Genomic DNA, 26,526 nt, shown 5'->3' on the forward strand with positions numbered 1-26,526 from the left:
TTACTCCTGGCTCTGCGCTCAGGAATTACTCCTGGCGGTGCTCCGGGGACTATATGGGATGCTGGGAATCGAACCCAGGTCGGCCGCACCCTCCCCACTGTGTTATCTCTCTAGTCCCTGAAGTTTTTTGTTTTTTTTTAATTTTTTTAAATTTTTTTTTTTGCTTTTTGGGTCACACCTGCCTGGCTCTGCGCTCGGGAATTACCCCTGGCGGTGCTCAGGGGACCATATGGGATGCTGGGAATTGAACCCGGGTCGGCCTCGTGCAAGGCAAATACCCTACCCGCTGTGCTATTGCTCCAGCCCCCCAATCTTTGTTTTTTAAAGTTTATTCCTTTGACTCCTTTTAGGAATTTCAATAAACAGGGATGTCAGAAAGTTATAAAGATTTTTATAAAGTATTAAAATGAAAAGCATTTCGCAGTCCAGGGTCATTGATAGATATGCCAATGGGGGGGTTGGGGGGGTGCTGACGGGGCAATTGCTCTGGAACTGAGGCCCCAAGGCAGGATTCTGGACCGAGGACGTGCGATGGGCAAATGCTGGGACTGCACACCCAGTCAGACACAAGAGGCTAGAGCGCGCGTTCGAGCGGGCAGTAGGCCGAGGAGCTGCAGGGGAACTAGCTGGGCTGCGAGAGGGCCCGGGAGGGTCTGCCTAGAGCTGGTCTACCCCAAACAGCGCGAGTGGGACGTCCCTGCCGCACGGCGAGACGGGGGCCAGCTGCGGTTGTGCGGGGCCATTCCCACCGACCACCCACTCGCTGTCGCAGGAAGGCCGAGCCCTGCACCCGGCGATCCCGTCCACACCTGCACGGTGGCTGCAGGAATAACAGCGTCCATCGGCTGCGATCCGTGAAGGAGGCTGAAGCCCGGCGACCGCGGCGGGCCCGCTGGCGAGGGCTCAGCAAGGATCGAAGGCTGGGCGGGAGGGACGGCCGGGGTGACCCAGGAGTGGGCGCTGCAGGCGGAGGCTGGACACGCGCGCGGGAGGGCCCGGGGCGGGGCCGTGCGAAGGATGCTGCGCCACCAGGCCGGGCACGGCGCGTCCCTCCGCTCGCCTGGACCTAGGCGCAGACACCGGCGAGTGCTCGCTGGGAGCCGGGGCAGAGCCCGGAGGTCTCGGTGAACCCGCCCGGTCCTGGAGCTGACAGAGCCCCCCAGGGCTGGACTCCGCGCCGGGTCGCCCACGGCCCTGCCCGTCCCTTGCCCCCAATCCCGAGCCGGGTCCGCCCACGTCTCGGGGCGCCGATTGGCCGGCCGGCACCTGGGCAGCGCGCGGGGGGGACCCGGAGCGAGCGTCGCCCCGGGAACGACCCGCGGCCTCATGCGCAGGCGCCCGCCCTGACCCCAGCCCGGGTGGCGGCCGAGGGAGCCAGCGAGGCAGGACCCCCGGTGCCCGGTGAGGTCGGTCCCGCGGGGAGGGGTCTGAGGCTGACTGGTCCTTGGTCATCCCGCGGGAGGGCGCGGGCGGGGCGGGAGGCTGGGGGCAGGTGTGGGGGGGGGGAGCAGGAGGGCAGGGCCGGCACATTCCGAGGGTAAGGGGTGATGTAGGTACCGGGTGCTGTTACAGGGAGCCCCGACTTTGGGCATCTCTTTCCTTTCGAGGGTCGCTCCACTTGGAGAATCTTCCAGAAAGGACGTGGACCTGCAGGCTTTCCGCTCGGAGGGGGGCCGCACGGGGCTGCTGGTGGAGGGGTGGGCGTCCTGTAGAAGGACTTTTGGAGCAAGATCCCGCTGGGCGGCGGCCAAGCAGCGCTGACCCTTCGGCCCAACAGCCAGGATCCCTGGGCACCCTAAGCACGTCCCCAAAAGGAAGCCTGCGAAAGTCACCAAGTCCCCATCATGCGGATGAGACCTACCTGAGACAGACTGTCCTAAGACTTCGTGCGCTGGGCCAGGGGCCCCTCCTGCTGTGGCCTCCCAATCCCCTCAACTTTCGAACCTCACCAACGAGGACTCATCCCTGTACTTGTGGCCTGCTGCACTGTAACCAATTGCCGTGCCACATGGGTGCTTGTGGCACCCCACCCTTATGGGGTGACTGGGTTCAGAGCCAGGAGCAACCCCTGCGCATGGCCGGTATGAGCCTCCCCCAGTTTGGGGCCCAGAGAAGTAGCTGAGTGTTACTTGTGCGAGGTTTGGAAACCCTTAGCAGACCTGAGCACTGCCCCCGGGCTCCAAATCTGACCAAGTTTCACTGGGGTAGGATCTGGGGGTGGGGGCTGGAGTGGGGAGCCCCAGGCTGCGGGCAACCCGTGAAGCCTTTGTTGGTCGGTGGGTTTGGGGACCAGCCTCGACTGTGCTCACAGCAACCGCCCTCCTCTCTCTGTTCCTGTATGCAACACCTTCCACACAGAATTTTCCCCTTTTGGTTTTTGGACCACACTTAGTTTACTCCTGACTTGGAACTCAGGGACGTATGGGGCGCTGGGGATTGAAGCCGGGTCAGGGTCATGCAAGGCCATCACCCCGCCCACTCCTGCCATTGGACCCCCAGAGGGTTCTTTCTCCCACCAGTGGTCTTGGGGCACTTGCTCGTCTGTCCCTACTCGAAATCCCACGCTGTCCGTCTGTCCTTACTGAGTTCTGCTGTCTTGATCACTGTAGCTTTTAAAACAGGCAAGTCTAATCCTCTTGCTTGGCTGTTTTTCCAGATTGTTTTGGCTCTTCTGAATCCCTTCAATTGCCATGTGCATTTTAGGGATAAGCTTGTCAGGTTCTTCAGAGAAACCAACTGGAATTTGGACAGAAATCCTGTTGAATTTGTAGAATAATTTGAAGATTTTCATGATCTTATTTTTTTTTTGTGGGAGAGGGGAACACCCAGTGTTTCTCGGGGCATACTCCTGGCTTTGTGCTCAGGGATCACTCCTGACAGCGCTCTGGGGAACCAATGTAGTGCTGGGGATCAAACCCTGGTCAGCTACGTGCAAGGCAAACCCGCTATACTATCTCCAGCCCCTCCGACTATGATTTTTTTTTTCCAGTTTGGGCCACACACATCCATCGGCTAAGAGAGGGGCGTGGAGCCTCTCGGGTCCAAAGCTGTTTAATCATGAGCTGGGGAAATACATGCTCATTTAACGTAGAAAAACCCATATTGCTAAATGTATTCATTGCACTTTATTATTTTCCCTTTCCATCTCTTCCCTTCCCTTCCTTCCCCACTATTGGTATATCAAATACACTTTAAAAGTCTTCTTATGTCTTCCCCTTTTGTATCCTATTTGCTTATTTGGGGAAAATGTCATGCCTTAAACGGTTCGAACAGTGGCTCATTTTAAAGGAGCTATATTGCCACCTGGTGGCCCTTCCAGAGTATTGCTGCTCAAGCTTTTAAGTTTGCTTTTCCGCACCCCGCCCCCCCCCCCCCCCCCCCATTTTGAAACATGTCTGGTCTCTGGACTGCTGGTTTCTAGCCTACTAAGTGACAAGGAAGAGGAAAATACAATTATGTGAACGCTTTTCTTGGAGGAGTAATGTAGAAAGCCATAATGCATAAATGAAGGCTAGAGTGGCCGCCACCCTCGTTCTTACAGGATTGTGGAGTTAATTATTCTCTATAACTCCTTTTAGTTGAATAATTAAAAATAGGGCTAGAGCGATAGTACAGCGGGTAGGGCACTTGCCTTGATTGTGTCCTACCTGGGCTATATCCTGGGCATCCCATTTGGTCCCGGAGCACCGCCAGGAGTAATTTCTGACAGAGCCAGGAGTAACCCCTGAGCATCACCAGGTGTGACCTCCAAACACAAACAGATTTTATAAATTTTTTTTTTTAAGTTTTTGGGTCACACCTGGCGATACTCAGGGATTACTCCTGGCTCTGCACTCAGGAATTACCCCTGGCGGTGCTCAGGGGACCATATGGGATGCTGGGAATCGAACCCGAGTCGGCCGCGTGCAAGGCAAACGCCCTACCCGCTGTGTTATCATTCCAGACCCAAAGAAATTTTAAATAACCTCATTCCAAACTAAATCAACCCTTTCCTTTGATCAGAAAATTAAATCTAGCGCCGTGGGTCTGGGTCAGCGGTAGAAACCCTGACCATGCAAACGCTGCCTGATTTGATCTCCCGTCACCACGTGCAGAAAGACACCGGTATCTTGAAAAATTAATAAAGTTTGCATAGTTGATATATTCTTTAGTAAGTAAAGTAAGTAAAGGCCCTCCCGTTGATCGTGGATTTGCTCGAGCGGGCCCAGTAACGTCTCCATTGGAGACTTTGTTGTTACTGTGTCTGGCATATCGAATACTCTCGGTAGCTTGCCGGGCTCTCCGAGAGGGGCGGAGGAATCGAACTCGGGTCGACCATGTCGGCCGCTTGTAAGGCGAACGCCCTACCGCTGTGCTATCGCTCCAGCCAAAGGTAAAGGTAAAGGACCTCCTGTTGTTCATCAATTTGCTCGAGCAGGCCCAGTGACGTCTCCATTGGAGACTTTGTTGTTACTGTGTTTGGCAATACGTCATGGGTAGCTTGCCAGGCTCTGCCGTGCGGGCAAGATACTCTCGGTAGCTTGCCGGGCTCTCCGAGAGGGGTGGAGGAATCGAACCTGGGTCGGCCATGTTGGCTGCGTGCAAGGCAAACGCCCTACCACTGTGCTATCCTCCACCAAATCTGGGGCGCGTGCAAGGCAAACGCCCCTACCCGCTGTGCTCTCGGTCTGGGCCTCAGCTCCGGAAATTCTTTCTCCCCTCTGGCGTCTCCCTTAACCAGGGCTCTGCGCTTGTAACACCCAACGGAGTAATTGCAAGTGGGTTTTGGAGTTTGTTTTTTGTTTGCTTGGGGGCCACTCCCGGAGGTGCTCTGGGGTCAGTCCTAGCGGGGACTGGGCACACATAGGGCCCCGGGATCGAACCCCCGTGAGCCGTTCCTGCCGCTGGAGTTGGCCTGGTTGCCGAGGCTGCGGAGTCGGACACGGGGGCGCCGCTCGCAGGGCCGGCGATGACTGTGGCCAGGAAAAAGGTCGTTTTGGTCGGCCGGCCCCCTGCTAGCCAGGCTCGCTGGGATGTCACCTGCGCGGGGCCGCGGCGGGGCGGGGCCTGGCGGCTAGGCCGGGGGCGGGGCGGGGGCGGGGGCGGGGCCTGGCAACGCGAGGGGCTGGCGGCGAGGCCGGGGGCGGGCTGGGGCTGTCGCCTTCATTCATTGATTCTTCCCGGGGGCGGACTGACGTGTGACTAGGGCCAATCAGCATGCGGAACCGGGGTGGCCGACCTGGAAGAACCTCTGGAGGAGCTGGGTTGGGCTAAGGGGACTTGACTGGACACTGGTCACGGGGTTCGTTGTGGGTAGGAAACGCACGTTACCAAGCAGCTCTTTGAGGACTGCCCTGGAGTTGGGGGCCTCACCGCTGTCACAAGTCTCTACTTTCTTGGCTAGAAACCAGGGAGTGGAGAAGGGAGTTGTTGGGGAGAAGAACCAGCCCCCTCCATGGTCAGTCATCCTAGTGCCTCTCATGGGTGACAGGGTCGAGGGCCACCTGAGGGTGCTGGGCACGGATGCCCACCGCCAGGCTCTGAGACAACTCCCAGGGAGCATGTACTTTCATCTGTCTTGCAGGATATTGGCACCCTATGGTCACCCCCGCTTCCCAACACTACGGGAGCCATCACCCCCCCCCCCAAAAAAAAAAAAGGTGCAAAGAAACGACCTCAAAGCAGGTGGTGTAGGGCTGGAGCAGGTAAGGGCACTTGCCTTGCACCAGGCATAGCAGCTTCCATCCCTGGCACCCCATATGGTTCCCTGGGCCCCGCCAGGAGTGATCCCTCAGTGCAGAGGCAGGAGTAACCCCTGGGCATCACTGAGTGTGGCAATAAAAGTAATAAAAAGTGAACTTAGTCCTAAACTAAGTTCCTTCCTGGCTGGGGAGTTTCCTTCCCTTTTCCTTCTACTTTCCCATAAACCTTCCTACTTCCTAAATAAGCAAATAAATAAGTGTACCCGCCATGGGGCCAGAGAAATAAATAGCACAGCAGCGGGGAAGACACTTGCCCAGCTCAGGTTCAATTCCACAGCATCCACGTCATTCCCTGAGCACAGAGCCAGGGTTGAGTCCCGAGTACTACCAGGGGTGGCCCCAAACCCAAGCACCACCTTCCGGGAGGCTCTGTGTGAGCCCCTATGCCAGGGTGCCTGTGCCCCTGCTCAGTGCTCAGATGCCCAGTCCCGCTGGAGCCCAGACACCTCAGTGCTGTGCCCCAGCAGTAGGCCAGTGGTAGCAATGTGCCATAGGAGGGGGTTTGGGAGCTCGGACACAATCTGGGGACTACCTTCCTGCCGCATAGTCACCTTCCAACCCTGAAAGCCATGCATTTGGCGTATGGGATGGACAGGGATGGGGAGACGGTGGGGGACAGCCTCCCCATGTCCCCTGCTCCCACACTGACCCGCTTCACTCCTCCCTGCCAGGAAGCCAGAGGTGGGAACCAAGTTCTAGGGCTGAAGTGGGGCGGGGGGCCAGGCCACCGGTCCCAGAATGCCCCTGCCCGAGTCCAGCCAGCAGGATGCCTCAAGCGGGCTGGCCGGCCAGGAGCCTGAGGCCCCTGGCACGGAGGTGGTCCCAGTGACCCCCAGGAAACCCAGGAAGTTCTCCAAACTGGTCCTGCTGACGGCATCCAAAGACAGTGACCAGATGGCCAGTGTGAAGCGCCGGGGTGTGCACTGCATCATGTCCCTGGGCGTGCCCGGCACGGCCACGCTGACCAAGGCCCTGCTCCAGATCAACCCGCAGTGTGCCATTGAGGCCCCGCAGCCTGACCCTGAGAGGAAACGCCGCAAGCTAGACCCAGGTGAGCACCATTCCTGTGCAGGATCCAGCGACACCCCCACCTCTGTGGCCAAAGTTTGCTGCTAAAGAAGCTCTGGGGCCCTGTCTGTGGGCCCGTGATGCAGCTTTGAGCCAGTCCCTGCTGCACCCTCCTTCCATCGCTCCAGCCTGACATGCCCCTTTCTCTTCCAGATGGGAAAGAAGATGGAAGCTTGGTGGGGCCCAGTGCTCCCAACTCCTTAGCAGATGAGGAGGTGTCTACTGAACATCCCATGGCACCCACGGGGACCCCTCAGCCCTGATGCCCACGAGGTCCCGGCAGCCTGTGACTTCAGCTACCCCTGGGCCCCTCGAAGCTCCTTCCCCTCTGCCTAGAGTTAAGTCTTTCCTGAGACAAGTTTCTCTTGTAAGCAGGGAAAAAAAATCCAGGAAGAGAATAAAAGAGAAAGTAAAACCTAAGACTTACTTGGCTAGTGCCCTTGCTGTGGGTGGGCTCATACCCTGGCCCCTGTGGGTGCCCCGCCTGAGTCTCACAGTTTTCATGGTACTGATTAGGGTCCCGAGGCCCTCTAGCCTGGGGTCTTCTCCAGTCCAAACTCCCTGGGACCCCAGGTCTGCAGCTTCCAGGGGTCCTTTTCCCTGGGAACCTGGGTCTGGGGGTTCCAACTCTGAGCACTGGGAAACAAGACCCCAACTCTCCAGGATGGCCCCCAGAGGCCTGTGCTGTGGCCAACAGCCCCCACACAGGGCCCTGCATTCAGGAGCCTGAGGTCTGTGCTGGAGGCGGCAAGACTTGATGCCCCATGAGTCTCCCTGCACTGCGGGGCCTGCATCAAGCGCCTCACTGACTTTGGGCTCCCCAACAGTGCTTGGGAACCTGGGGCTGTTCCTAGCCAAGCTTAACATAGCAGTGTGACCTGCCAGGAAAGTGTTCAGGCATCATGGGGTGACAGGCACAAGCTACAACCCTCTGAGCACTCAGCCAACTTGGGTTTGATTTCCGGCATCCCATACAATGCCCTGAGCTCCTCCAAGACTGATTCCTGAGTGCAGAACCAGGAGTAAGCCCTGAGCACTGCAGGGTGTGGCCCAAAAAGGCAAAAAAAAAAAAAAAAAAAAAATCCTGAGAGTGATAGTACAATAGCAACTGTGCCAGTCACCTAAGCCTGTGTACAGCCTTCCTCCTTCCTTCCTCCTGGGCACTCAGGTGCCCCTGGTTAGAACCGGAATGCAGAGACTGGCCAGCCCGACAGCTGGACACTCCATACACCCTGCAGCGTGGGGCCGTTGTGTCGGGGTCAGCCGGCACCAGCTCCCTGGGGTCCAGAGTGCAGGGCATCCTCTGCCAGCGGGTACTTCCGCATCCTGCAGCCCTTCTCCCAGCAAGCCACCCCTGACCACTGTGGTCCCCAAACAATAGCAAAATAACTATCTACTTTGCAAGGTAAAATATTGAAAAGCTTTCTCTTGATAGCTTCCAAATAACTAAGATTTTTTATAGTTTGGGTAGGCCGCAGTCCATAGTTCTCAGAGCTTCTGGCTCTGTCTTAGGCATTACTGCTGGAGGTGCTTGGGGGACCCATTAGCACTAGGGATCAAACTAGGGTCAGCCGTGGGCATGGTAAGCACCTTAACTGCTGCACTATTTCTTTAGTGGTAGTGTGTATTGTCAAGGTCAAATCCAAGGGAGGGACAGGGATGGGGCCACACCTGGCAGTGCTCAGGCAGTACTCAGTGCTCAGTGCTCACTCCTGACCACGCTCACCAGGTGCTGGGGATGGAGCTCCAGTGTGCAAGGCAAGTGTCTTAGTTGCTGCCTTAATGAGATATTTTTTGGTTTTTTTGCAGTCTCTTTACCTTAAGAGCTTTCCCCTCTTGGGCCCTTAAAGTCACTCAAGTTCTGGAACACATACTTTGCATGCCAGAGGCTCCGTTTCAACCCCCAGCACCGCACCAGGAGCCACCGCAGAGCACCATGCTGGGCAAGCCAGCTCCTCCTTGATTTGTTTCTATTATTATCAACTAATTTTATTCGAGGCTATTGAATAAAATTTTATTCAAGTTCATTGACGTGATGCGGGGGCGGGTATACCCAGTAAGGCCGAGGATGGTTCCAGCATGGTTCTTTGAAGTTACTCCTGTTGGAGCTCAGCGATCAGCCTGGGGTCCTTCACGCAAAGGCCGAGTTCCAAACTCTTGAGTCATCTTCCGAAAGTCACGATTAATTTTGACTCAGACCGGCGCAGGCTTAGAGTGGCACCAACAGACGATCTCAGTGGGGTGAGTCAGCAATGTCCTTGCGCTGGCTACGGAAGGCGGGTCCGGGAAAGGAGTCGGGATAGAATCCTGGGAGCGATCCGGCGGCGTCTCAACGAAGCCCCGAACGTCCCGCTCCGAGCCGCAGCCTCCGAGCCGAGATGCCCAGACCCGGGGCAGGGCCCGCCCCGCGGCACCGCCCAATCCGGCGCCGGCCCCGTCTCCTCAGCGAGTCGTGGCCCCGCCCCCGGCGCCGATTGGCCAGTCCGCCCGCCGGGCGGGACGCAGGGGAGGGCCCGGGGAGTGGATTTCCCGGGCGGACCGGAGCCCGCCCCGCCGCGCATGCTCGCTAGCTGACCGCTGGGGCGGTCCAGGAAGCGGGCTCCCCCGCGGGGTGGCGCGCGCCCCCGACGGCCAGCGGGGCTGCGCGCGCGGGCACGGGGCTCGCTCCCGAGAGGGCAGGTGGGGGCGGGGAGCGGGCTCTGGGTGGTGGCGGCCGGAGGGGCCTGGGCCGCGCGGGGTCGACTCCTGTGGCTGCAGCGTCCGAGGCCAAAGGACCCACCGGGGCCGGGTCGCCGGAGAGGCAGGGCCCCCACTGCCGCCGCCGCCCGGCCGGTGCCCGGTGAGGACGGGTCCCAGCGGGTCGGGGAGGGTCCTGGATTCCTGGCCCCCGGCCGTACTCTCGTGGGCATCCCGGAGCTGCGGATACTGGAGGAGGGGTTGGGGTGGTCCCGCGGCCTCGCGCCCCTGTGCGGGGTGGGTGGGGGAGGGTGCCCCTCTGCCCCGCACCCGCAATTTGCCTTACTGCGCGCGCGCCCCCCGCCCGCACCCACCGACCCACTGGACCGAGCCACCCCGTGTCAGGACCCCCTGTTGGCCCCTCCCAAGACCGCCCGGGCCGGCACTGCCCACCGGCGCCGTGCTCGGAGGTCCCGGTGACCTTGCACTTTCCTGCCGGGGGCGAGCCCTGCTCCTCCGGCCACGATGCCGGCTGCTCTCGTGCCTCTCAAACTTTTCCCACTCAGCCCACGCGCGGAAAGATTCCTACTTGCATCCCGGTGCGGGCAAGGAGAGGACTCGCGAGCACTAGAGGCAGATCGTGTGGAACCCGACCCCTGTGACGCAGCGCGGCTGCCTCCACCTGTCTCCTGCGCGTTCTGTCTGCAGGACCGGACAGTGCGCTGGTCTGCCCTGCTCGGAACCGCGCTAACCGGGTCTTGCGTTTCCTTCACGGGGATAGTTAGTCACAGGTGGCCTTCCAACTCCAAAGAGAGGGTGTTTTGTGGTTTTGTTTTTTTAATTGTTATTTTGACATTCCTGCCTTTGAGGGCAAAAATCATTTCCAGGATTTGCTTTGATTCCATCAAAGGTTTAGCGGGTTCCTCTCCTCCCGCGCAGACTAGGGCCAGGAGCATGTGTGAGTTGAGGAGCGTCTGTTTATGGCGCAGCTGAGATGGCTTTTATTGCTGAGAGATGATTGACGTGGCGCTTCAGGAGGTGGAAGCTACTGGCACAGCAGCAGACCCCTGCGGTTGAGCAGGCGTGATGGGTGGAAGAGCCGGGCACCACTGACCAGGGCAGGGAGCACCGGGAAGGGTCTGAGCTGGGGTGGGGGCGGGGCCAGGGAGTGGAACTGGGCTCTCCATAGTGCTCTGGGGCTCCAGGGCTGAAACATTTGGGCATTTTACCCCTTAGGGGATGCTGTTGGTTAGCATTTACAGCAGGCTTTCAGCACCTGGAATGCTGCTGGCGTGTGGCACGCAGGGCCAAGCGTGTCTAAATGAGGGGATTTGGGCCACACCTGGCCGCGCTCAGGGCTCACCCTGGCTCTGTGCCCAGGGACCACTCCTGGAGGGGCTTAGGGGCCATACGAGGTGCCGGGGGTCAAACCAGGTTCAGCCGCATGCAAGGCAAGTGCCCTCCCCTCAGTACTAGTGCTGTGGCCCAGAGTTTCATGCTCAAGATCTCACTTGCCACTTTGCTTCTCCTGCAGGTGCCCTTCAGGGTGATGGGATTGGCCCTGGGCAGCCCCCCATCCAGGATCCTGGCAGCGGTCCACGGCTTCGTTGGCTGCGACTGCCTCGCGTGAAGGTGAGACTGAGGCTGTGAGAGCTGTGCCTGGGGGCTCACTGGGCCTCTCCTGTGGGTCTGCCCTGAGCCAGCGGTGCCAACCAGCAGGACGGCCCAGAGACCCCGAGCTCTGCACTCACTGGGGGCGGGGGGCAGAAGCTTCCAGGCTCTCCAGCTTTCCTCTGTTGTCTGCCTGGCTCAAAACTACTCCACAGGCTGGAGAGCCAGCAGCATGGTGTTAGACCCAGGCTTCTCAGGCGAGTGGTCCTGTTTGATCCCTGGCACTACGTATGATTCCCCAGAGCACCTCCAGGAGTGACTCCTGAGCACAGAGCCAGGAATAGCCCCTGAGCATGGCTTGAGAGCTCTGCCCCCACATTTATATTTTTATGTTTTGGTCACAGCCGGCAGTTGTCAGGATTGACTCCTGGCACAATGCTCAGGGATCTCTCCTGGCAGTGCTGGGATCGAATCCAGAGCAGACATGCAAGGCCACCTACCTGGCTCTCCCTGCCCAAATGTATGTTCAGGTGCTGGAGGGGTCCCAGCTGGACTGCTTCTCCCACGCAGAAAAATTCAAATGTTTTGAGCTGGAGTGATAATCCAGCGGGGAGGGCATTTGCCTTGCACGTGACCAACTCAGGTTCAATCCTCGGCATCCCATAGGGTCCCCTGAGCACCGCCAGGAGTGATTCCTGAGTGCAGAGCCAGGAGTAAGCCCTGAGCATCATCCGGTGTGACCCAAAAAGGGGAAAAAAAAACCCTCAAATGTTTTGGTTTGAAGGGCACTCCTGACAGTGCTGGATTGCTTCCGGGGGCATCTGGGGGGATCATGTGGTGCTGAAGGTGAAACCCGGGGCTTTGAGCCATCTTTAGGGAACCCCCAAGTCTTGCTCTGGAACACTGGGCTGCGTTTTCTCCATCTGGAGGTGCCGCACCGCCACCTTGTGGCTCTCTGGGGGATTGCTGCTGAGGCGGAGATTGGGTACCTGTGACTTGCTGGACCGCAGTGCCATCTGCTTCACCGGAAGGGGAAAAAAATAGTAGACACGTGGGGAACACTGTGTGCACTGCAAAGACAAAGCAGGGTCCAGGCGCCCTGAGGGATGAAAATAGCTGCGCCCCAGAGCAGCTGTTCTCAGCGTTCTGGCCTTGACATGTCTTAAAACTTTTTTGGGGGGCTGGAGCAATAGCACAGCAGGGAGGGCGTTTGCCTTGCACGCAGCCGACCCGGGTTTGAGTCCCAGCATCCCATATGGTCCCCTGAGTGCCGCCAGGGGTGATTCCTGAGTGCAGAGTCAGGAGTAACTCCTGTGCATCGCTGGGTGTGACCCAAAAAGCGGGAAAAAAACTTTTTTTGGGATGGGGCTAATCCACCATTGTTTAGGGGTCACTCCTGAGAGTGTTTAGGAAGCCGTATGTGGTGCCTGGGACCGAACCCAGGCCTCCTCTCCACACATCACGGGCGCCCTTGAGCCATCTCCCCACCTCTTAGACGATTTTTTTTTCTTTTTGGGTCGAGCATTTGCCTTGCGCGCAACTGGTGTGGCCGAGCTAGGTTCGATTCCTCTGCCCCTCTCAGAGAGCCCGGCAAGCTACCGAGAGTATCTCGCCCACATGGCAAAGCCTGGCAAGCTACCCGTGACGTATTCAAAATGCCAAACACAGTAACAACAAGTCTCACAATGGAGACATTATTGGGCCTGCTCGAGCAAATAGATGAACAACGGGAGGACAGCGCTACAGTGCTTTTTGGGTCACACCCGGTGATGCACAGGGATTACTCCTGGCTCATGCACTTAGGAATTACTCCTGGTGGTGCTCAGGGGACCATATGGGATGCTGGGAATCAAACTCGGTTCGGCCGCGTGCAAGGCAAACTCCCTATCTGCTGTGCTATCACTCCAGCCCCCCCTTAGACGGTCTTATATAGTTTTTACAGCATCCTATTAGTGACCTACTAACACACCTGCATGTATGATCCATGCCAGCTTCTGATGAGAAAATCCAGTGGCAGAGAGAAGCGCTGGGGAGGTGGCGTGCGGGAGCTGGGCCGGTTCTGGAATAACGTGGGCCAGAGCCACTGCCCACACTCCAGGCCAGAGCAGTCCCTGGGAACTGCAGGGGCCGGAGCCCCTCTCTGCCCCACTGAGGGGCAGGAAATGGGTGCTGGGGCATTTGGCTCTGACAGCAGCAGAGGACTCTTTTTTATTTTGGGGGGTGGGGCACCCACGGCAGATAATGCTCACCAGCAGTGCTCAGGAGTCTTTGGGGGCAGTACTTTGGCACCCACAGGGCTCTGCCCACCTTGTCGGGGACCTCAGGACCAGGAGGCACCTGGCCCTTTGTTATCTTCTGGCCTCTGAGTCTCCCCATCTGCACACGGGCTCCTGGGGTCACTCCCAGAGGTGTCCAAGTGATGGGGGCTACGGCTGGCTCCTGGCTCGGGGTGTGCAGGGCACATGTGGGCCCCAGGAGCAGGCTTGGGGGTGGCAGGGCCTGGGTGTCTTACCCTAGCTGGAGGTCCATGTTGTTCCTGGGTCCCTGGTCACCAACTCCTGTCCAGTTGCTGGACAGTGGTCACCCGCCTTGGTGGCCCGAGTGAGTGAAAGGGCCCAGGAGAAGGAAAGGTGCCCTTCAGGGGTGGGCTGCCTGTGGAAGGTGACCAGTTTCCCCCAGTGCCAGTCAGCAGGTGGTGGGGTGGGGCAGGGCCTCCGACATCCTGTCCCGAGCAGCTTCTCCTCTGTCCTGACCGAGCCCCCACTACACATGAGAAGGGGAACCCAGCCTCCAGCAGGCTCTGCTGAGCACCCCTGCCAGGGCGCCGGTGCCTCCACTTGGTGCTCAGATGCCCCATCCTGGAAGGACCCTCAGGGTGCCTCTCCTGGCAGCGGGCGAGCGGGAGTGATGTGCCTCAGGAGGGGGATGCGGGCTCAGGGCACAGTCTGGGACCACCTAGCCTGCATGGTCACCCCCCACCCGAGAGCCTTGCTGTTGGCGTAAGGACAGGAGTGTTGCCTCCCCCTTCCCGCCCCTGCACTGACCCTCTCCCCTCCTTCCTGCCAGGAAGCCGTTGGCGGGACCCAAGTGCCGGGGCCAGTGTGGGGGCCAGGCCGCTGGTCCCACAATGCCCCTGCCGGAGTCCAGTGAGCAGGCCACAAGTGGGCAGGCCGGCCAGGAGTCACGCCCTGAGGTCCCCGGGGCCACCTCCAACTCCAAGGACTTCTCCACAGTGGTTGTGCTGACTGTCTCCCCCGAGAGCAGCCATGAGGGAGGCCCCCGGCCTCACAGTGGACACCACAGCGCCTCCCTGGACCAGTCCGGCCCTGGCCCTCTTGCCAGCACCACCTCAATGCTGCCAACAGAGGGCCTGGGGGCGACCCTCCAGCCAGGCCCACGCACCCCTGAGCAGCAGCGTAGCAAGCAGGAGGCAGGTGGGTCCCCCTGGCCACGCCCCTCCCCCACGTGCGTGCCCCTGGGTCCTCCGGGTCCTCCCCAGCACCCCTGTTCCTGCAGCCCGGGCACCGCTGGAGTTCCTGAGGACACCGTTCGGGGGCCGCCTTCTGGTGCTTGAGTCCTTCCTGTACAAGCAGGAGAAGGCCGTGGGCGACCGCGTGTACTGGAAATGCCGCCAGAGCGTGGGGCTGCGCTGCCGTGGCCGGGCCATTACCCGCGGGGCCCGCGCCACCCTCATGCACGGGCACTGCCACCCACCCGACGAGGAGGGCCTGGAAGCGCGGCGCCGGAGACAGAAGCTGCCCGGGCCGGGCCCGCCGGAGCCAGAGCCTGCCTCTGGCAGACGCGCCCCAGGGGATGCCCAGGGCTCCCGCACTCTGTCCCTGCTGAGCCTGCCCCCCAAGAAGCGCCGCCTGAGGGTGGGGTTTGGTGAGTCCTGCGTGGTTTGGGGGTTTCCCTCTGCAGGGCCCTGTCCCCCTGCCTTTCTTGCGGTCCCCACTCAGGGTCAGGGCGGCCTCAACTGGGTTAAAGCTCACGGGGTTCCTTGGCACCCCCACCCCCCAAGCAGTTACTGGCCCCCGGGAGCTGGGAGGACCCAGAGCCCCTGACCTGGCTGTGTGCCAGGGCCCCAGGGCCCTCCCTGTTCCTTCCAGAATGTTCTGAGGCTGCAGGGGTCTGCCTGGTTGTAGAAACTCAAGTGTCCATGGAGGCTGGGTGGCTCTGGACCTGGGCACCTGGAGGCCACTGTGTGGCCCGAGGCCCGGGTTCCGAGTTGCCCTGATGGAACAGAGGAATATCAGGTCACCCTGGGTGACAGCCCACAAGTTGTGCGTTTGGTGGGGACTAAAGGATGGAGACGCCTCCTAGTGTCCATTTAGCAGGAACTGGGAGACCAAGAGACGGGGGTCACTGTCCAGTTAGGGGAGAGGGGTCACTGTCGGCTAGGGGAGAGGGTCGCGGTGAAGGGCCAGGGACCAGGTGGGGACAGGGTCAGAGGCGGAGTCAGCTCAGCCCTTTTAGTGTGTGACCTGGCCATGACCTCAGCGGACCTAGGACCTTTAACTGCCCTGGGTTTGGGAGAGTTTGGGGGGCAGTGTCTGGACCAGGTCCCCATGTGGATGCAGAGGGGCGGGTTGGCTGTCCTGCCGCCCAACGCCCGTCCCTTGCCCAGGAGAGCCCTGGGGCCTGGAGTTCCTGCGCACCAGCTACGGGGGCAGCTTCCTGGTACACCAGTCGTTCCTGTACAAGCGCGAGAAGGCCGTGGGGGACAAGGTATACTGGACGTGCCGGGACCATGTGCTGCACAGCTGCCGCAGCCGCGCCATCACCCAGGGCCCGCGGGTGACCGTCATGCGGAGCCACTGCCACCCGCCGGACATGGAGGGTCTGGAGGCGCGGCGGCAGCAGGAAAGGGCCACTGCCAGGACGGCCGCGGACCTGACAGGTGCCCTAGACAGGCCCCGGCCCCGGAAGCAGGCCAAGGTCAAAGAGCAGACACCAGATTCCCTGGGATCCCCTACAGACGAGCCCGACGACGACCCAGGTGAGTGCTCCGCCACTGGCCCCAGCCTTGTCTCCTCAGTCCAGCCCGGTGGGTCTGGGCCCCTGTCTCCCACCCCAGAGAGCCCCAGCCCCTGTCTCCTGCCCCAGAAGACCCCCAGCCCGTCTCGCTCCCCAGAGACCCCCCCCAGCCCCTGTCTCCCGGCCCAGGAGACCCCCAGCCCGTCTCCCACCCCAGGAGGCCCCGAGTTCCTGAAGACGCCCTTGGGGGGCAGCTTCCTGGTGTTCGAGTCCTTCCTGTACCGGCGGGAGAAGGCGGCAGGGGACAAGGTGTACTGGACGTGCCGGGACCAGGCGCGCATGGGTTGTCGCAGCCGCGCCATCACCCAGGGCCGGAGGGTGACCGTGATGCGGGGCCACTGCCACCCTCCGGACCTGGGGGGCCTGGAGGCGCTGAGGCAGCGGGAGAAACGCCCAGGCCCAGCCCAGCGGGGAGGCCCAGGTACCCAGGCGGGGGGCGGGAGGGGTGGGGGGCTGGCGGGTGTACGCCCTCTGCTCTGCTCAGGGGCCGCACTCTGCTCTCCCAGGAGGCCCCGAGTTCCTGAAGACGCCGCTGGGGGGCAGCTTCCTGGTGTTCGAGTCCTTCCTGTACCGGCGGGAGAAGGCGGCGGGGGACAAGGTGTACTGGACATGCCGGGACCAGGCACGCATGGGCTGCCGCAGCCGCGCCATCACACAGGGCCTGCGCGTCATGGTCATGCGCCGGCACTGCCACCCGCCTGACCTGGGGGGCCTGGAGGAGCTGCGGGAGCGCGAGAACTTCCCCCGTCTGGCGCAGCGGGAGGACTCAGGTGGGCCCGGGGACGGGTGGCGGGGCCTGGTGACCCCACCAGCTGCACTGCCCCCCCATGGTGTTTCCCCCCACTCCCGGCCCACCCCGTGCCCTGTGCTCCCTCGAGGTCGACTCCGGTTCTGCTCCGTGCCGGGGTGGAGCTGGCAGGCCCTGGTGCAGGTCGGCTGACCTGGGACCCCCAGAACGTTCTTGTCCCCCACTCCTCCGGGGTGGCCTCCATCAAATGGGAAGGCCTGCAGAAGAGCACTGGCTCTGGGCGGCAGTGACCGATGGACCCTCACACCTGCGTCCCCCTCAGAGACCTTCCAGCCCCTGGAGTTCCTGCGCACGTCCCTGGGTGGCAGCTTCTTGGTGTTCGAGTCCTTCCTGTACCGGAAGGAGAAGGCCGTGGGGGACAAGGTGTACTGGATGTGCCGGGACCAAGCGCGCAGGGGCTGCCGCAGCCGCGCCATCACCCAGGGCCAGCAGGTGACTGTGATGCGGGGCCACTGCCACCAGCCCGACCTGGCGGGGCTGGAGGCACTGCGGCAGCGGGAGCGGCTCCCTGGCAAGGCACTGCAGGAGGAGGCAGGTACGCCGAGGGCTGTGCTTCTGGCCCCCGCGCCCCAGACATTCTGCCTTTCAGAACCTTCCTTCTTCCTGGCTCCTTTTCCAACTCTGAAGAGTCCCTGAGCTGCCCCACTCTTACAGGACTTTGTGGGAAGGGCTGGGGCACTGGCCTTGCATGCATGAGGCCTGAGTTCGGTCCCTGACACTGCCGGCCCCAAGCAGCACTGCATGAAACATCTGGCCAGCTGGTCAAGGAGGGACCCTCCTTGAGGGTCAAGGACTGACCCTCAGGCTGCCTCTGCCATTGCATGGAATCTGCCATTCCCAGATTTTCCATTTTAAAAATTAAAGAAAAGAAACAGCTCCATTCTTAGACTCAACCCCCTTCTCGCTTTCCCTCCTTGCTTTCACGGGGTGGGGGTGGGGGTTGGGCACCCGTCAGTGCTCAGGGCTCATTCTTGGTTCGGTGCGTCAGGATTACTCCTGGTGGGACTTCGGAGTGCTAGGGATCAAACCAGGGTTGGCTGCGTGCAAGACAAGCACCTTAGCCCCTGGACTATCTCCCCGGCCGCTCCTGTCAGCTTTCACACAGCCCGGTCTCATGGGCGAGTGACGGAGGACACGCAGCTATCCAGGTGGCCGTGTGTGCTCAGGGCTCTCACTCATGGCACTCTGCCATGGTGGCTTTGGAGGGTCCGAAATTAGGTTCCCTCCCCGCGGGCAGAGTATGAGCCAGTCTCCAAGGTGCTGATGGGTCTCACTGTCTACATCTTCTAAAATGCAGATTCGAACCCAGGTCATACAAAACAACTAGAGACGGGGCTGGAGAGACAGGCCGGGAGGTCAGGCGCCGGCCAGGCACAGGCCAGTGTGGGCTTGATCCCTGGCACCCCTATGCTTTCCTGGTCCCCTCAGGAGCGATCCCCAAGAGCAGAGCCAGAAATAAGCCTTGAGCACTGCGAGTGTAGCCGCCAAACGAAAACAACCAGGGAAGTGTGGGTTCTGCTTACAGTGAAAACGAAGATTTTCATGAAAAGGTCCCGTTGGCCTTAGCCAAGAAGCTGCAGTGTGGGGTGCCTTGGCAGAGGGAGGGATACTTGGTCCCGGGTCTTTCTGGGGGTAGGATGCAGTTGAGGGTAAGGAATGCTGACGGCTGCAGAGACCCCCCCCCCAACACACTCTTTCTCCCTGGTCTGTATCCCGCCATTCCTCCGCTTGGGTGCCATAGTCTCTTCTGCAGGAAAATGGATACTAACCCATGTTCCTTTTATTTTGTTCTCAGAGGAGATAGAGCTTCTGCCTGAAGTTGAGCTGTGCTTCAAGGCTTGTCCTCCAGAGGACCAGCAGATCCAAGGGTAATTATATAAGTATCTTGTGCAGGAGCTGGAGGGGAGGGGTAAGGGTGCAGGGTCAGGGTGCCTGGCCCCCAGGCACTGCGCCCTCTGGACCTCGTCTTGGACAGCGGCTGCAGGAAGGGGCCCTGGCTCTTCCTGGACCTCCTGAGCACGGACTGGGAGACCGTCCTCCCCTGGGGCCTCCCTGAGCCCAGTAGTCATAGCTGTGGATTCAGGCCATGTGGCCTGTGTACTTGAGGCTCGAGTTCGGTCCCCAGCACTATCCCACATTGTCCAGCAGTCACCCACAGGATCTCCACAGCCAAGTGACTTCCCCCTTAACCCCCACAAGCAAAAGGGAGAAAAAAAAGAAAGAAAGAAAAACGAGCCGGAGGGCTAGAACACTTTCAGGGGCCAGAATGGCAGGACTGCAGCGAGGGCACCTGCATTGTGTGCAGCTCAGCTGGATTTGATCCCCAGTACCTCAGGGTCCCCTGGGCCCTGCCAGGAGTAAGCCCTGAGCACAGTTGTGGCCCCCTTGTAAAAAAAAAAAAAACATTTCCTAAGTGTCTCGGATCAGATAGGAGAGCCGCAGTGTGAAAACCCAGAAGTGGGTCGGGGGCTGGAGGGGGGGTGGGAAGTGTTTGAGCCCTACAGCAGCGTAGGAGCCGAAACCAGAGACTGGGCCGGGAGTGGCCTCACTGGGCAGTGCGGGCGATTGGACCCTGGGCAGGCCAGCAGACTGCATGCACTGGTGTTTCCCAAAGCGCTCACGGTCTCCCCCCCTCACCTCACCATCTGTTTCCCCGGGCCTGGCTTCAAGGATGAGTGTGTGTTTCTCTGTCCTCAGGGAGGTCCCAGACGAGGAGCTTGATGGCACGGCTCCGTGAGGGCATCTCCAGGGAGAGGCCCCTCCCCCGCCTGCTGGCCCCTCCTACCAGTTAGATGCGCTGGAGACTCCGCTTCACCCTTCCCGCCTCGTGCCCACCCATCTCCCTGGGCCGCCAAGAGCGGGCCGCCCTGGGCCGCAGAGAACCAGCCCTGCAGGGCTCCAGACACGGGAGGAAATCGTCAGGGCAGACCCTCTCCTGCCCCGCTTAGTGGGGACTTTGCAGATGTGGCTCTCCTTGGGGAGGATCCCCTCGCGCTGCCAGCTGAGTGGGTGCTGGACATTCTGCCAGGGTCCACAGACCTGGCCCTCCCCGCCGGGCTCTGCCATCTCTCCCGGTGACAGGCCAAACCTGACGCCACGCCCTGGCCGGACTCTCCCGCCGATTTCCACCCTACGTCACCCTGGCGTGGGCAGCACCACCCCGGTGTCAGCAGAAACTGGCTGAGGCCAGCAGAGCCCAGGCCCCCCACATCCATCTGAAGCAAAAGCCAGTGGGGGAGTGGCTGACACCGGTGACACCACACGCCCTTCCCTGGAACCCAGAGGGACACACTGCCAGAGCCTGTCATGTCAGCTAGGAACAATGGCTAGGATGGACCCCACCCTGCCCCTCTGCTTGTGCGTCCCCCCAATAAACCCTCTTTCGTAAGCGTCTCTGGTGGCGGGCAGTGCTGAGCCTCCTCGGGGCAGGTGCAAGTGGGCTCGGTGACAGCTTCGTTGGGCAGTGCCACGGCAGCTGGCCTAAGAGCAGTAGGGACCTTGGGGGTGCGGAGGGGCCCACCCTAGCCTGAGCACCCTGCTCGTGCAGGCTGAGCTGGCAGCCAAGGGGCGCATCTGCCAGGACCCCAGGGCTATGCTGGAGCGGTCGCTGTACCCAGTTGCTCTGCTACCCCCTTCTCTCTCGACTTATTGAGGTATAAGCCACGTGCATCCTACAGCTCCGCAGCCTGTGTGTTCCACAACAGTCATTAGTGTAGTCACAGATCTGTGCTTTCATCCCTGCTCTTGGGATTCCAGAACATTCAAGAGCATGCCATCATCCTTGGGCAGTGACTCCCATCCCTTCCCTGTGTGCCAAGGGCTCCTTCTCTGTGCCCAGAGGGTGTGGAGGCATTGCAGTGGCCCAGACAAGAAACTCATTCCAGGGACTCTGGACCAGGGCTGGACGGGGCTGGTTTTGGGAGGCTCTCTCTCAGGACCTGGCTGCATCGCAGGGGTGCTGCCCCTTGTCAGCCTGTGATGGTGTCATATGACAAGGACGACCCTTCCTCACCAACAGCCTCAGCCCCAAGTCATGTGAGTCCCCTGAAAACCCCCAGGGCTAGGCTGCAGTGAGGAAGGCTCATGCCTGGGTTGGGGGCTCTGCGCCAGCCTCACCTCAGCCTTCACCCCCCAGATTCCTCTGCTCCAACTGTTGGAGCTGCTCCCCTCTGCGGGTTAAGGGCTCCTCATGGGTGACCTTCCAGCCTGAGTGGGGGCCGCAGACCACCCACAGCAGCCCGGAGCACCTGGCTGCCTCCCCCTACGTGCCCTCCCCCAGCCCCTCCATCTCCCGCTCTCTGTCTTTGCTCTTTTGCTGTGGTTTGCTTGGGGGGGGATTACAGCTGGCAGTGCTGGGGGGCTGTTAGTGACTCAGCTTGGGAGAGATGTGTGTAGAGACTTGGAAATCCTAGACTGGGTTTCCACCCCGCGCCGGAGAGACAGACGCAAGTTCACCCTCTGCCCGGGCCAAAACGGCCCCGCGCATCTGGTCCCTTCCTCCGAGACCATACGGCGGTGCCCACACTCCGCCTCTGTGCCCAGGTGCCTGGCAGCAACAGCCTCAGCCCCTTGGGACATGGCTCCCCAGGAGTCTGCAGGGGCCACTTGGCAAAGCCACCTCCCTAGACAAGCCCTCCGGAACCCGTGGCCACGGGCCCCTCGGCCTCTGCGGGATCCCCGTGCGGGGTGCGAAGGCGGCACTGGGGAGCCAGCGAAGCGGTGGGCGGGGCGCGGGTCGGGCCACCACCCAGCCCCCCGCCGGCCCCCGCCCTCCCACGCACCTGCGCTGGCCTCCCCCCAAGGCCCGGGGCCGCGGGCGGGCTGCTCTGCAAGATCAGAGGACGCGGAGGAGCCGGGCCCAGGGGGAGGGGGCGGGGAATTTCCCCCCACGCCTGCCCGGGCCTGCTCCCCCCTTCCCCCGCCGGCTTGGGGGGTGGGCACCGCTGGGGGAATTCCACCGCGCCGGGACGGCTCCAGCGAGCCTGGACTGGGGGTCCGAGGGAAAGAAGGGGGCGGAGAGGAGGGGACGCGGACTGGGGCGCAGCTGCCTCCTCCCGGCCACCAGCTGGCCCTGCCTGTCCGCGGTGGTGCCGGTTGCCGCCGTCTCGCGGGTGCGGCGCGGGGGGCTGGGCGTAACGCTTCCTCCGACGGGACCAGGCGGGCAATGACCCGGTGACCAGGCGAGCCGCGTGCGCGCGTGCGGCCGGGACTCCTGCGCGCCGAGCACGGGCGCCTCGGTCCACCCGCCTGGCCGCGCCTCCTCCGCACGCTCCAGCTCGAACTTGCACCCAGCCCGGGAGGAGGTGAAGGGGAGGCGCCCGGGACCCCGAGGGTCGGGGTGGGGGAGAGGGGGCGGGCGTGGGAGGCGTCTGGACCTGCTGCCTCCGCTCGCGTCTCGGGAGGGGCCTGCCGGCTGCGGGGGGCGGGGAGAGGGCCCGGGGAGGGCCCCGCGGAGAGGCGGCGGTGGGCAGGAGCCCGCGCCTTAGACCCGGAGAGCAGCCGTGGGAGAGGGCGAGTGTGGAGGCACCGCGAGGCAGAGCCGGAGCCCCCCTGGGGGACACGCCGCCACCTGAGGGCAGGGGCCGGGAGCCGCCTCCGGGGCCGACACGCGGGAGACCGACGCTCCGGGGGGCATTTCCCCGGCCCCCGTCGGAGAGCGCCGCCCCGAGTAGAGCCTGGCCTGGCGGTCCGAGGACTACCCCGCCCTGGCCGCCAGGGACCCCCGGGAGTGACCCCGAGGGTGGCACAGTCCGAGCGCAAGCCAGGGCAACCTCGCGTGGGCCAGGGGCGATGGGGACCCGGGCCCTGCCGCGCCTCCTCCTGCTCCTCCCGCTGCTGCGGCCGCGGGGAGCCTCGGCCGGGAGCCTGCAGAACCCAGGTGAGTCCGCGCCCGGGCCGGCCTGACGCGGCGGGTGGGTTTGGGGCGTGGGGCCGGGCAAAGGCGGGACCTCCCCAACGCCTGGGCGCGCAGGCCCGTCCGAGTGCTTCCAGGTGAACGGCGCCGACTACCGCGGGCACCAGAACCGCACGGGCCCGCGCGGCGCCGGCCGACCCTGCCTCTTCTGGGACCAGACACAGCAGCACAGCTACAGTAGCGCCAGCGACCCCCAGGGCCGCTGGGGGCTGGGCGCGCACAACTTCTGCCGGTGAGCGCCGGGCGATGCCTCTGGGCGCTGCGGGCGGGGTCCCCGAATCCTGCCCGCCGCCGAGGGGGCCTCAGAAAGAGCCACCTTCTTCCTGCGCCTGTGGGGAAGGGGACCGGGCCGCCCCTGGCCCTCATCTCAGGGCGAACCCGGGATAGCCCCTGTAGGGGCTGGTGGGGCAGCAGAAGGGCACTGCTCTGCGGAGTCCCCAAGTCTGTACTTAGGGCGATTAACATGGCCCAGACTCTTGGTGGGCTTGGGGGAGGGAAGCTGCAGACCAGACAGTGGCTTCACAGTCCTCGGACATGAGGTCACATTCTAGCAACAGCTGAAGGCCTAAAACCAGCCTTCGGCTGCTGAGGACTTCCAACCCCGCACACGGTCACCCCCACAATCGACCCCCGTTTGAAGGGTCGCGTTTGAAGGGACGGGAGAGGAGCAAAGGAGCATCACTGCACAGGCCCTGGGGAGGCAGGGGTGGAGGTTGGAGGGCATGGCCACTCCTAGACCCCTGGCCACTCTGCCCCGCCGCTGCAGGAACCCAGACGGTGACGTGCAGCCGTGGTGCTACGTGGCCGAGACGGAGGAGGGCATCTACTGGCGCTACTGCGACATCCCCACATGCCACAGTGAGTTGGGCGGGTGGCAGTGCTGGGCTGGCTCTGGAAGCCAGAGAGCGTGACTGGGCGGCCCTTTCCCAGTGCCAGGCTACCTGGGCTGCTTCATGGACTCGGGGGCACCCCCCGCCCTCAGCGGCCCCAGTGGCACCTCAACCAAGCTGACCGTCCAGGTGTGCCTTCGCTTCTGCCGCATGAAGGGCTACCAGGTACTGACCACCCACCCAGCCTAGTGACCCTCACCTGGACCCCTCGACCCACATCAGCTCCCAACTCCGGTGTCAAACCTCGCCGCTGGTTTTTAGTGTCTAGTTCCACTCCCATTTCGGACCCGGCCCTGGCTCTCCCTAGCCCACTGGGCCTCTGCCCCTGTGGCCACCCAGTCTGTGTCCCCAGCTGGCAGGTGTGGAGGCCGGCTATGCCTGCTTCTGTGGCACTGAAAGCGACCTGGCCCGTGGACGCCCGGCCCCGGCCACCGACTGTGACCAGATCTGCTTCGGCCACCCAGGCCAGCTGTGTGGAGGCGACGGGCGCTTGGGCATCTATGAAGGTGAGACCGGGATCTGCGTGGCTGTGGGAGCTCCCGGGAAGCCCTGGCTGGGATGGGCAGATGAGGTGCGTCTGCTGGGCCTGGGGAACGGGAACTGGCCCAGGATGGAGGGCGGGGCTGGAGAGGGGGAGGGGCTGAGAACGGGGTCCAGCGGGGAAGGGTCCCCAAGTGACCCTTCTCCCACTCCTGATCCCCCGTCCTGCCCAGTGTCCGTGGGCTCCTGCCAGGGCAACTGGACTGCACCTCAGGGCGTCATCTACTCCCCGGACTTCCCGGACGAGTACGGGCCGGACCGGAACTGCAGCTGGGAGCTGGGCCCGCCGGGCGCCGCGCTGGAGCTCACCTTCCGCCTCTTCGACCTGGCCGACCCCCGCGACCGGCTGGAGCTGCGAGACGCCGCCTCGGGCCGCCTGCTCCGCGCCTTCGACGGCGCGCACCCGCCGCCCCCCGGGCCGCTGCGCCTGCGCGCCCCCGCCCTGCTGCTCGCCTTCCACAGCGACGCGCGCGGCCACGCGCAGGGCTTCGCGCTCACCTACCGCGGTGAGGCCCGCGCCCGCCCCCGGCCCCGGCCCCGCGCGCCCCGCCTCACACCCCTCTCCGCAGGCCTGCAGGACGCCGCCGAGGACGCGCCCCCCGGGGGCTCGGCCCGGACCCCGGAAGCGCCCCCCGACGGGGCCAACGCGAGCTGCAGCCCGCGCCCCGGGACGGCAGGGGCGGCGATGGGGGGTGAGGCGGGCGCGCCGGCGGGGGGAGCCGGGGGCTTCTCCCCGAGCGCCGCGCTCACCGCGCCCTGTCCCGCAGCTCGGGTCTTCTCCGTGGTGACGGCCGTCTCGGTGCTGCTGCTGCTGCTGCTGTCGCTGCTGTCGCTGCTGCGCCGACGGTGCGCGTGCGGGGGCGGGGGCTGGTGGGGCGCTGGGGTCCGTGAGGGGCCCGGGCTGGGAGGAGGCCCCGGGCGCAGCCAGGCACGCGCGGGCGAGAGCGCCGGGTTCAGCTGACCTCTGCTCCCTCCCTAGGAGCGGCCTGCTGGCTCCGGGAAAAGGGCCCCAAGCCAAGGGGACTTCGGGCCCGGGGAGAAGTTGGGCCGTGTGGTACCGCCGGCCTCGAGGGGTGACCCTGCCCTGCCCCCCCGGGGACCCCCAGGCGGAGGGTCTAGCCGCAAGTTACCGGCCTCTGAGCGCCTCCAGCCAGAGCTCCCTGCGCTCGCTCATCTCTGCGCTGTGACTCAGGACCCTCCTCCAGCGCTAGCGGGGTGACACCTGCGACACGATGCCGTCGTCTGCCTCGTACTTCCACCCCAGGACAGTTCGGTCGCCTCTGCGGGAGACAGCGTGGCTCGGACGGGAAGGTAGCCCTGGGGCTGGAGACGGGCCTTTGGCCCCAGCCTCGGCGGCCAGCAGAAACCACTGGCTGAGGAAGCCGCTTCTCCGTACACAGACTTGGATACGGATGCTCTGACTTGGGGGTCTTTGAGCTCCCTTGGGGTGGTCCTGGACTGCTGCCCGATGTGCTGTGAGAGGCAGCAGCAAAAGTGGTGGCAAGGCCGCCCGGGACTGAATAAATGACCTATTTTGGTACAGGGCGAGGCGCGTTCTTCGTGGTAGGAGGAGCTAGGCTTTGAGTGCTGGAGCGCGGGCTGGGCGTTCCGCGCGCCGCCTCGCTGGGCCCCAGGAGCGGGGTGGGCGGGGTCCCCGGGGGAGACCCAGGGCTGCCCTCCGAGGGCCTTGCAGGAACCCGGCAAGGACCGCCCTTTCTCCCCTGGCCTCCTGCCCTATCTTCCCCTCCGTTTCCGTCCTGTCCCGGGTGGGGCCCAAGGTGCGCCTCGTGGGCGATAACAGAGCGGGTCTGGCCAAGCCCAGCTCCAACTTGGCCCAAAGGGCAGGGCCTCGCCGGCGGGCGCCGGGCGCGTCAGGCCCGCTCGGGGGAGCGGGCATCTCGAGGCGCCCTGCTGCGCTGGAGGGGGGCAGCGGCCTGGGGGAGGTCAGGCCCGGAGTGTGGGGGCGAGGGGTCCCGGCGCGAGACCTGACCCGTCTCACCGGCCCGGGCCGGCAGCACCTTGGACAGAGCCCTACTCGGGGTGGGGCTGGGTGGCGTGACTGTGCTGACCCGAAGGAGGAGTGACCAGGGATGCGTGGACCTAGGGGGTCACGCGGAAAACCCAGGCTCGCCCCGCGGGGCGCGCCAGGCGCCGGGCCCACCTGCCCGAGCCGCCGGGACGCAGAACGTCGGGTCTCGCCGACAGCCTAGCCGCGCAAATCTGGCCGGACCGCAGACGTTC

At 62.9% G+C, this 26,526-nt stretch overlaps 2 protein-coding genes and 1 long non-coding RNA gene across 5 annotated transcripts; all 3 read left to right on the forward strand.

Annotated features, from left to right (window-relative positions):
• The first annotated feature begins 1,267 nt into the window (after positions 1-1,267).
• On the forward strand, positions 1,268-17,738 carry FLYWCH1 (FLYWCH-type zinc finger 1). The gene is made up of 10 exons (XM_056135117.1): positions 1,268-1,406; positions 6,413-6,792; positions 6,963-7,065; positions 14,163-14,530; positions 14,613-14,981; positions 15,724-16,095; positions 16,291-16,554; positions 16,640-16,903; positions 17,204-17,476; positions 17,677-17,738. The coding sequence occupies exons 2-10, from the start codon at positions 6,480-6,482 to the stop codon at positions 17,736-17,738; spliced, it is 2,388 nt and encodes a 795-aa protein (XP_055991092.1). The 5' UTR covers positions 1,268-1,406; positions 6,413-6,479.
• Positions 17,739-18,733: 995 nt separating this feature from the next.
• LOC130042820 (uncharacterized) lies at positions 18,734-20,334 on the forward strand. The gene is made up of 2 exons (XR_008795300.1): positions 18,734-18,809; positions 19,639-20,334. It is a non-coding gene; the product is annotated as an uncharacterized LOC130042820 (long non-coding RNA).
• Positions 20,335-22,499: 2,165 nt separating this feature from the next.
• On the forward strand, positions 22,500-25,479 carry KREMEN2 (kringle containing transmembrane protein 2). 3 transcript variants are annotated; one of them, XM_056134994.1, is made up of 9 exons: positions 22,500-22,819; positions 22,913-23,087; positions 23,622-23,713; positions 23,786-23,910; positions 24,098-24,251; positions 24,459-24,791; positions 24,855-24,977; positions 25,053-25,131; positions 25,392-25,479. In XM_056134994.1, exons 1-9 carry the CDS (start codon positions 22,732-22,734, stop codon positions 25,402-25,404), a joined length of 1,182 nt encoding a protein of 393 aa, XP_055990969.1. In that variant the 5' UTR covers positions 22,500-22,731; the 3' UTR covers positions 25,405-25,479. The 3 variants fall into 3 exon arrangements, with proteins under 3 accessions (XP_055990969.1, XP_055990968.1, XP_055990967.1); XM_056134993.1 differs by having other exon boundaries at positions 25,265-25,472; XM_056134992.1 differs by having other exon boundaries at positions 24,855-25,131; positions 25,265-25,472.
• The last annotated feature ends 1,047 nt before the right edge of the window (positions 25,480-26,526 follow it).

This window comes from Sorex fumeus, unplaced genomic scaffold (genome assembly GCF_029834395.1).
Source record: "Sorex fumeus unplaced genomic scaffold, SorFum_2.1 ptg000110l, whole genome shotgun sequence".
NCBI lineage: Eukaryota > Metazoa > Chordata > Mammalia > Eulipotyphla > Soricidae > Sorex > Sorex fumeus.

Excerpts from the sequence above, each read along its gene's own strand:
- FLYWCH1 (XM_056135117.1), top strand. The coding sequence starts at position 6,480 with ATGCCCCTGCCCGAGTCCAGCCAGCAGGATGCCTCAAGCGGGCTGGCC. Across the intron at positions 16,555-16,639 it reads AGCCCAGCGGGGAGGCCCAG|GAGGCCCCGAGTTCCTGAAG; the intron begins GTACCCAGGCGG and ends CTGCTCTCCCAG. Across the intron at positions 17,477-17,676 it reads GGCACTGCAGGAGGAGGCAG|CACTGCATGAAACATCTGGC; the intron begins GTACGCCGAGGG and ends GGCCCCAAGCAG.
- KREMEN2 (XM_056134992.1), top strand. The coding sequence starts at position 22,732 with ATGGGGACCCGGGCCCTGCCGCGCCTCCTCCTGCTCCTCCCGCTGCTG. Across the intron at positions 22,820-22,912 it reads CGGGAGCCTGCAGAACCCAG|GCCCGTCCGAGTGCTTCCAG; the intron begins GTGAGTCCGCGC and ends CTGGGCGCGCAG. Across the intron at positions 23,911-24,097 it reads GCCGCATGAAGGGCTACCAG|CTGGCAGGTGTGGAGGCCGG; the intron begins GTACTGACCACC and ends CTGTGTCCCCAG.